The sequence below is a fragment of the Alosa sapidissima genome, chromosome 9 (assembly GCF_018492685.1).
Source record: "Alosa sapidissima isolate fAloSap1 chromosome 9, fAloSap1.pri, whole genome shotgun sequence".
Lineage (NCBI taxonomy): Eukaryota > Metazoa > Chordata > Actinopteri > Clupeiformes > Clupeidae > Alosa > Alosa sapidissima.
In genome coordinates this window covers 25,972,283-25,981,473 of record NC_055965.1, presented here as the reverse complement: position 1 = coordinate 25,981,473, position 9,191 = coordinate 25,972,283, and the positions used below count along the sequence as shown (strand labels likewise).

At 39.5% G+C, this 9,191-nt stretch overlaps 1 protein-coding gene across 2 annotated transcripts; it reads right to left on the bottom strand.

The window, feature by feature from the left end:
* Nucleotides 1-668: 668 nt before the first annotated feature.
* On the bottom strand, nucleotides 669-7,842 carry LOC121719465. Of its 2 annotated transcripts, XM_042105129.1 has the most exons (8): nucleotides 7,704-7,842; nucleotides 7,208-7,275; nucleotides 4,324-4,526; nucleotides 3,264-3,956; nucleotides 2,944-3,155; nucleotides 2,780-2,846; nucleotides 2,355-2,520; nucleotides 669-1,308 (listed from the first exon to the last, which is right to left on the bottom strand). In XM_042105129.1, the coding sequence occupies exons 3-8, from the start codon at nucleotides 4,520-4,522 to the stop codon at nucleotides 1,179-1,181; spliced, it is 1,467 nt and encodes a 488-aa protein (XP_041961063.1). In that variant the 5' UTR covers nucleotides 4,523-4,526; nucleotides 7,208-7,275; nucleotides 7,704-7,842; the 3' UTR covers nucleotides 669-1,178. The 2 variants fall into 2 exon arrangements, with proteins under 2 accessions (XP_041961063.1, XP_041961062.1); XM_042105128.1 differs by having other exon boundaries at nucleotides 2,944-3,956.
* Nucleotides 7,843-9,191: the final 1,349 nt, after the last annotated feature.

Below are 9,191 nucleotides of genomic sequence, written 5' to 3'. Positions count from 1 at the left end.
GTTATCTGCAGTCATACAGCTAAGAATCTTGTGTTGAACGGAAAGCTTGTTTTTTGCTCGTGAAATAAACAGTACAATGGGATCAGAGGACAATGTCCATCTTTTATACGTTCAAATACAGTGCGAAGGTTGGGATCAAAGCAGGAAGACCAGTTCCAAAAATTCCTATTCCAAAAAAAGATGGTAAGGCTAGTGTAGGCTACTGAACACTGTAAAAAAATTTTTGTGAAATTTACGGTAAATTACTGGCAATAAAGTTGCCAGCTAATACCTGTAGAATTACAGTAATGTCCAGTAATACTGAATTACAATACATTACTGTAAAATAAAAACAGTACCTTACTGTAGTTGTGTTGCGATTTATTGACGTTATTTTACAGTGTTTAACTGAATAAATAATGTATAATACTGTAGTTGTGTTGCGATTTATTGACGTTATTTTACAGCATCTAACTGAATAAATAATGTATAATACTGTTTATTATTTACAGCAACAACCTGTGACTAAATTTGCTTTACAATACTTTATTGTAAGTTACTGTAAAAAACTGCATGCTAAAAGTACTGTAAAATGAATGCTAACATGCCTAATCTTGTTTCTCATTAAATGCTTTTCAACTAAACTAATCCCTTGGAGTTAGGCTAATCCATAATGATGACTGAGAAGGTTCAGAGTTAAACTTCCAACTTTATTTTGAATGTAGCAAAAGAATGCCATTCATTCAACTCACTCAGCATAATTTCACTATTATTTGGGACAACATAGACCGAAATAATGGCCCGGTAGCTAACGCTAACCTGATGGGGCACTTTGAGTGAAACTTAAGGAAAGTGTCCTAGCTTTATCTGGCGGGCCACTAATTCGGTCTATGTTGTACCAAATTTTCTCATTGTTTTTCCTGCCGCCAATAGGGCTTTTAGCGCAGCCAATACACCACAAACCGGACAAACATTCTGGGGTTGGTCACTTACAATGACAAAACATTATGTGGATTTTTAAAACAAGAATGCTGAATGTTAGCAAAAGCAATAAACATCTGAAAATTGAACATTGGAAAAACATTGTGAGTGCCTAAAAACCAAGCCAGTCAAAGTCCATGAGTGGATTTTTAAAACAAGATGAATGTTACCAAAAGCAATAAACGCCTGGAAAAAACATTTAGAAAATGAGAGAGTGCCTAAAAACCAAGCCAGTCAAAGTCCATGAGCTTGCGTAAAAGAGTGCAGACTTTTACATTGATTGTGTGACGTTTTTTCTTTCCACTTGAAGCCTTGGAGCCGGTGTCTGGGTTGATTCCCACAAAGCACCTTCAAAAAAAAGGGGGAGGGGGAGAGAGGGGGGAAGAGTGGTGTTGAGAGGGTTGGACAAGTAGATAAGATATACTAAAAGATGAATGATGGAGTGGTGAGCAGTCTCCAGATCCAGATGGTATTTACTCACATACACAGCACATGTAGGCCGCAAGCTACGGGGCCTTACTATGCTGAACATGAATTTGAATGTTAAAGGAGAATTCTGGTGTGATACTAAAGTGTGTTGAAACATGATACCGACTGAACGTATGTCTCATAGCTCATCTCGGCTTGTCCCCTGCACTTGTCCCCTGATTTCGGAGTGCAGGGGACAAGCCGAGATGAGCTATGAGACATACGTTCACACTTGGTATCATGTTTCAACACACTTTAGGTCAATATCACACCGGAATTCTCCTTTATTATTGAACATTTTCGGTTGCAGTACCTGTTTCAGCCCCATGAATAGATTTACATTGGAAATGCATTATAGGAACATGACAGTCCATGACATTGACATAGGGGAAGGTGTGACATCTGTCTTTGCATGTTTCATCACGTGTAGAGGGCATAAGCTTTCAGAAAATGTATAGTTCGAGTGGTTTAATTGGCTTTTCCCAAAACAATAGAGACCAAAATAGTCTTTCTACTTGATTTGCCTGGTGACTCTGGTGAGAAGCTTATACATTTTGGTCTCTATTATTTACATATCTATCTTGTGACTAAACATGCAAAGACAGATGTCACTCCTTCCTCTATGCCATGGACAGTGATGTTCTTCTAATGTATTAACAATGTATTAAAATAGATTGATTTTCAATGTAAATCTATTCATGGGGCTGAAACAGGTAGTTCAATCCAAAATGTTCAATGTTAACATTCAAATTCATGTTTAGCATGGTCAGACCTTCAAAAAAAAAGTTGGTTCCCTTGGGAGGTGAGGGGGTGATTGTAAGGCCCCGTAGCTCATGGCCTAATTAAAATTCTAAGAAAAGACTTTAAAACAAACACTAGGCTATCACTCAAGAAGCTGTGTCATCATATTTTTCATATTATAATACCTTTGGATGAATTCAAGGACACATGAAGCCTCCTCTTGGTACTCCAAATTGAAGGTATATAAGGTTGCAAACAAAGTGGCCAGGCCTGCAGTGAAGCTTGAATGTGGAGTCATCACCACTTGTTTTTCGATGGTTAGCATCCATTTGTTGGAAACAAATTTGTTCCCTGAAATGAAACCAAGAACATAAGAAATGTTCACACACACACACACACACACACTACCAGTCAAAGGTTTGGACACACCGATTCATTTATGGGTCTTTTTCGGACTGCAGACTACAAACAAAATTGACATCTGCCACATTAAACACCCAGCAAAGGACAAATATCATACATAATACATTTCCTCTTAAGTTTTATTATGGTCTTATGTTGCCCTTTTCAATTTTTTACCACTACCAAAAAGCTAAATTGGAACACTTACCTTGAATAACTAATCTGGGAGCATCTGGTAAAGGCAATCTCTCCACGTCTGCAGGAGTGGCTGTTTCCTGAAACAGAAGAATAGCAAAACAAAACATTACACAACTGATTATAGACAAACTAGACACATACATAGACAGATATAGTGAAATATTGTATACTTACATCAACTTGTAACAGTAGTCCATCTGGGTTCTCTTTGAAGTGTGCCATTAAGCACAGGATAACACAAGGTCCAACTATGGTAGACCCACTGGCCTCAAACATGGACAGGACCTGCTTCACCTCCGAGTTTGTTGGCTTTTGGCGATAAAACTGGAGGATCATCTTTCCCTTTTCTGCAATTGCTCCCTCCATTTTTTCCAGGATGGGTATGTCTGTAAGATGCTGAAAGTGACTGTAGAGGCCTTTCTGAGTGAAGAGATATGGCCAATCTTTTCTAAGCTCAGCAATTGTGTGAGGTGGACTTGCGTTGATAGACTTACGTTGCAGGTAGTATGTAACATGCATTAGCTGGTCGACACATCCTCTCTCTCCCCCCACTGGACCTTCTCTTGAAAACATCTCTTGCATTTGTTCTTTTTTCCCCTTAAGGCTGTCTTCAGTTTCCCCAGTAGGACACTCAGGCTGCCAACTGATACACCCATATTGATCTGATGGTCCTTTGGTGCTCTTGGTGGTGGATGAGCTTGGCAGTGTTTTTCCTCTCCGGCGTCTTGCTGTAACATTGTCCCTATTCAGGTGTTCAACCCTGGATTTAATCTGATTGACAAGGGAAGCATATCCACTTCCAATTTTAGTGCCATCTTTCAAGACATCGGCAAAGCTCTTGGGATACTGTCTAACTATTTTCTTAGCAACAGAAAAGCAATCAGATCTAGAAGGATTGGCTTCAATCACCCTCATTTCATCTACTATGATCCGGACCATTTCTCTTCGGTCTCTTGGAGCTGGGCGCTTTTGTGAATGCACAGCCATTGATATGGCATGAGGCATTTTGCCCCAAGGAACTTTAAAACAGTCTGGCCAAGAGTCTATGTCGACTGTGCTGGTGCTGCTATTTGTGCTGGTTGGGCTGGATGAGAAGGATGAGGAGGATGAATCCAGTCTGCATGGACTACGTGTGGAGTCTGATTGTGAATTGTCACTTTGTAAATTTTCAGCACACCTCAGCTGCCCTGGAAAGTCAGATATGCATTTTAAAAACAGACATAAATCAACTTTCACATTCATATGTACAATATGGAACCCATACAACCTCAACAAACAACTAAAAACTTCTGAGACTGCCCCTATGTCATCACTTTTCTCCCTATGCAGTGCTGTGGCAATTCCACAGAGCTCTGGGCAAAGCTGAAGTACAGTGCATTGTAACACAACAAGAGACTGTGGTGTCAAAATTAAATGAACTATGTTTTTTTCTTTTCTTGTCACACTCAGGGGATGTAACTATACATCTTATGGCCTAGCTGAAAATAAACTTTTTACAATAGTAAACAAGATATGAGTGATTTCCTAATATAAGAACAAAGCAAAGTACAATACCATCGGTGCTCCATTTGTTTAGCAGTTTTCGCGATTCTATAGGTCGAAGATGTTCTGACAGATCCTCCTCCTTCACATATTGCAAATCCGACTTGCGGTCCACGCCAATGCTGTTAAGTCTGGTCAGCAGCAAAGACAGGGTATCCTCTGCTAATGTAGGTAATACCTGCAGGATTGCCTCCTTTATTTCTTGAGTCATGGCTCTATAAAGAAGGGAAAGAGTGGTGAAGGATGAGCACTGACATATCATTCACTTTATAGACTGGCAAGGGATAATAATCAAGCAGTTCTTCATATCTAAGACAAACAAAGTGGGAGCCCTGTTCTAAGTCATGCACTGAATATACACCCAAATTAACTTCCAGATGTGTCTGATATTTCTTTACAACAAAGTAAACTTCAGACTGAGTGTGAATCAGAATCAGTTTGATTTCCCCAACAAGCAATACATCCTCTTCCTTTCCAATGATCACATGGAGTCCCTTTCTGTACTTAGTGCCTTTGAAGGTGACATCATTCGTAGCACAAGTGTTATTGGGAGAAAAATTGAATTGAGATACTGCAGTTACAATTTCTGAGTTGTAATCATTCGAATGAAATTCATCTCCTTTGTCATTGCGAATCAAAGGAGGAAAGATGTTGCCTGCACTCAAGTAGGCTTGCAGAAGCTGATGCCTTTCTGCTAAGGTGGAACACAAATTCTTGAAATTATGCAATTTTCGAGCACACTGTTTAAAATAAGTGTGTTTACTCTCAAACCTCAAGGTCCAAAGACGTATTAGTGGCCCAAACTTCAAGATCAGCTCTGGATAATGGCACAGGTAGTGGTGTTTTGGTCTCAAAGGCTTCTGAGGAAAGGATTCAGCTCTGTCAGAAATGTACTCTTCGATTAGAATTTGCAAATATGCCACCTGATCTGCAGTTATAGCAGGAGCACATATGTATGCAACAATTTTTCGAAGGAGCAGAACCAGATGCCATATCTTACTCTCGGCCAGGCTCTGTAATTTGTTCCCCACTAGCAAAGGTAGCACTCTTAAAAGGCACCAGTTCTGGACAGCATGTCCGGATAATTTTTCATTGCCTGAATTTATTTCTGGTGGCTTATCATTAGCGTCATTACCAAGAAACTGCAAGTGATCAATTGCCCTGTTTAACTCTAAATGGGTAAAATGTTTTTCCTGAACCACTAACTGATTAATCAACAATGCCATATCAAAGGAAACAACACCCTCAAAGAGATCATGACCCAAGCAAGGCGGCAATCCAGGCAGACACACATGAAAGTACTGAAGCTGATTAAAAATTGAATCATATTTGATACCCTTTTCATTGTTCTTGTCAGTTCTTTCTCTGTTTTGAAAGTTTTGCAGAGTTTCTTGATAATTCTCAACAGTTCTGGAGGTAGCAGTTGACAAAGGGTTTGATTCAAATTCATTTCTGCTAATATCACAGAACCGACAAAAATATTCACTTCGACTGAAATTTTCTACAAAGCCTCCAATGTTATGAGAGCCCAGATTGTCTCCAGCTATGGCACACAGACCACCTCTAAGAACACTGCCATCTTTCACAATGCCATTATCTTCCAAGTTGTTCAGATCCTTTATCAAAGGACTGAAGACTAACTCCTGTCCAAATGTCTTGAAGTCCTGTTCTCTACACAAAAGAACAAGCTGCATATGATCAATATTTGATCTGTACCATGGCGAAATATTACCCAGGGTTAGGTACACAGCTAGCACCTTGTGCTTTTTTTTCCCTGATCCCAGTGGATTCACCACCTCAAATGAATCTTGATAGAGTATTAAAGCTAAAGATGACCTGTCAGACTGGAATAAAAAGTGTTTGGACACAACCTCTCCATCCCAAATGTCCTGCATAACACCACCATTAGTCACACGATTACGCACTTCATCATACTGTTGCTTCATAGACTCATTTTTAAAGAGAGCAAGAAGTGTTTCTTGTATTGGAACATATTGGGCATAGGCTACTTTTCCTGCATCAGTTAAACCTAGATATACTCGTAATGGTTCAACATATTGGAAACTGTTTTTAAAGATGGTCTTACGCCGTTGATCTGTTTTGAAAAGGCAGTTAAAGCGTGTTAGCAGACTTTCTGTTTTAAGTTCTTCAATTACTGGTTTGATCGTGCTTTCTGACATGCCTAGCGAGGTCAACTTCTCAGTTAATATTCCAAACATATGGCATTGTTCAACATCATGAACATCCTGGAATTCTTCAAAAATTGTTTGAATTACAGAAGCTGGTAATAACAGCTTAGCCTGAAGCTTCAAATAAAACAGTGCCAGATTTTTAAGGTAGAGTGTTTCATCAACATCAAATATATCCTGCTGCCCACCTGACTCGCTTTCTTCACCATCATTGTGAATGTCAAACGACTGACTACTAGTCTCACCTGTGTGGTCACTACCTAAGGCTGGCCCTAGTGTAACAAGTTGATCGGCTGAAGTGTTCTTATGTGTTCTAGATATATGAGAAGCAAATGTGGATTTCACATGGAATGTTTTGCTACATTCTCTAAAAGGACAACCAATTGTTCTACCCTCTTGTATATGCCCCTTCAGATGTGAAATGAGACCTTTTAGGTCTTGGAACTCTGACTGACAACCTTCAATGTGGCAAGTGATAGAGTCTGATAAATTAAATTGTAAACCTCTAACATTAGTAATCCTATGATAGTCCCTGTGGTCTCTGTATATATGAGACTTGCAAGCGCTAAATTTCCTGAAAGACCGTGTACAATCAGGAACTCCACAAGTAAATGATTGGTTTGGGGTATTTTTATGTTGCTTTGTATGTCTACAAAACCCCAGTATGCTGTTAAACTCATGCTGACAAAACTTACAAAGAAACATACCTTGTTTCAGGACGAACGGAAGGTTGTCACGGCTTGTTTCAGGATGAACCGAACCATTTAACGTTAATCTGCAAAATAACAGAAACAAACGGTTGTGTTAGAAAGGCACTAACGTTAACGTTAGATCATATGTAATGCTAGCCTAATATGTTAGAAGTGCTAGCTAGCCTATCATTTCACAAACCTTGGCTAACAACCGAATGCTTCAGTTCGAAACCCGCAATTAAAGATTTAAAACACTGAAATGCTGACAGTTTTACTAATATGTTAATATTTGTTGTTTTTTTTTTACATATACCATGAGTGCGTGGCTTTCCCATGCTAGCTAGCAGCAAAGACAACTAGAATTTAGCGCCATCAAGAATTTAGAATTTATCGTCATTCAACCTACAAGCTGGCACTTTATTTGAACAGATTTTGTGTTTTCGAGGATATAGCCCACTACTGCAAACGTTTGAAAAGTTTTTTATGGCTGTGGTCATGAAAATGTACTTACTAATACATCTCTTTGTGAACCGCTGTAGTGTCTTCCTCTTCTACCCACAACGTGTTCGTAGTGTCTTCTGTTAGTCTTACCGTGGGAAAGTGGTTGTGGTTTCTGCTCAATTTGCAACAATGTATGAGGTTGTCAAGACCATAGACATAATATACATAGACGCCGCATCGACCGCTGCTCCCTACTAGCGCTGACGAGATTTGGAGCCGCCATCTTGGACCGGTCATCCACTCCACTCAGTGTAATCTGTTTGGCCGGTGCAATGAGCTGTCAGCACACTTAATTAATCATATCTCACTGAATACCGAACAGATTTTCACGCGGTTTTTTTTGCTGCAAAGGTCATACATGTAGCTATGATACTGGCCACATTGTTCGAAAATACAAAATACAACCAATAGTACGGTAATGTTAAATCTTACTTGTGAAAAGTAAATCCCCCGAGTATGGTCCGCCGATTTGAGCAGGAACATGCTGCACAGTGCTGTCATCTTGTGTTTTCTGCTGCAACGCAATGAGGAGTATGACCGGTCCAAGATGGCGGCCGCATTTCTTGTTTCCAGCAGCCAATGCGGCGTCTATGTATATTATGTCTATGGTCAAGACGACCTCGGCGCAGTGCATTTGATTGCAGAAAGCCCTAAGCACTCTTTCACTCATTATCAGCAGAAGTTTAAAATGCAAAAATGCATTACAAATCATTTGTATTACAATTCAAAACTAAAAAAGACAACATCACTATATCTTTTGGAGCTTCCTGTATGCAGTTTGCGTTAGGCTGATCTACCCATTTCTTCATCCAGCCTCCTCCTGATATGTCACAAGCTACACCTACACCAAACACCACTGCAAAGAAAAAAAACTGAAGCTAAATATGCATGGGGTAAATTAACAGGCAAAATAGTGGTTTTAATATGATTAAAATAAAGCAATACATAAATAGGCTACACATTCTGGTTAGGCCTACAATTCGTTTTCATATAGCCAACAAAGCCTGACAAATCAGGAAATTACGGGAAAATGTTGTGGAATCTCGTTGGTCTTATTGTAAATTTGCAATGCTGGACTGTAAACTGTATGATAACCCATAATGCATTGCACATTACATCATTTTACTGTAAAGTTAAATATACAGTAATTTCCAGTAAGATTTTACTGTAAAATTACAGCAATTTTTTACAGTGAATGCTATATAGTATGACAAATGGCTAACTGGTAATGTTAGCACAGAAAATGTCGTGGAAAAATTCACTAACTTTTAACTCTAACTTAGCACTCTGAACAAAAACCAGCGGAGAACGGTCTGAGATGAGAAGTGGCCGCTTGTGGCCTTTTATTCACAAGTCCTGCTGGGTACAGCTCTGAAAAAAAAATGCACAGAGACTAAGTGTCGCCAGGCAGGAGTTGTGAATGATGGATGTCCTCTGCAGCGGAGACTCCATGACCCAGGCCTTGGGGAGAAGGTGCGCACGTTCTGAGGATTTTCCT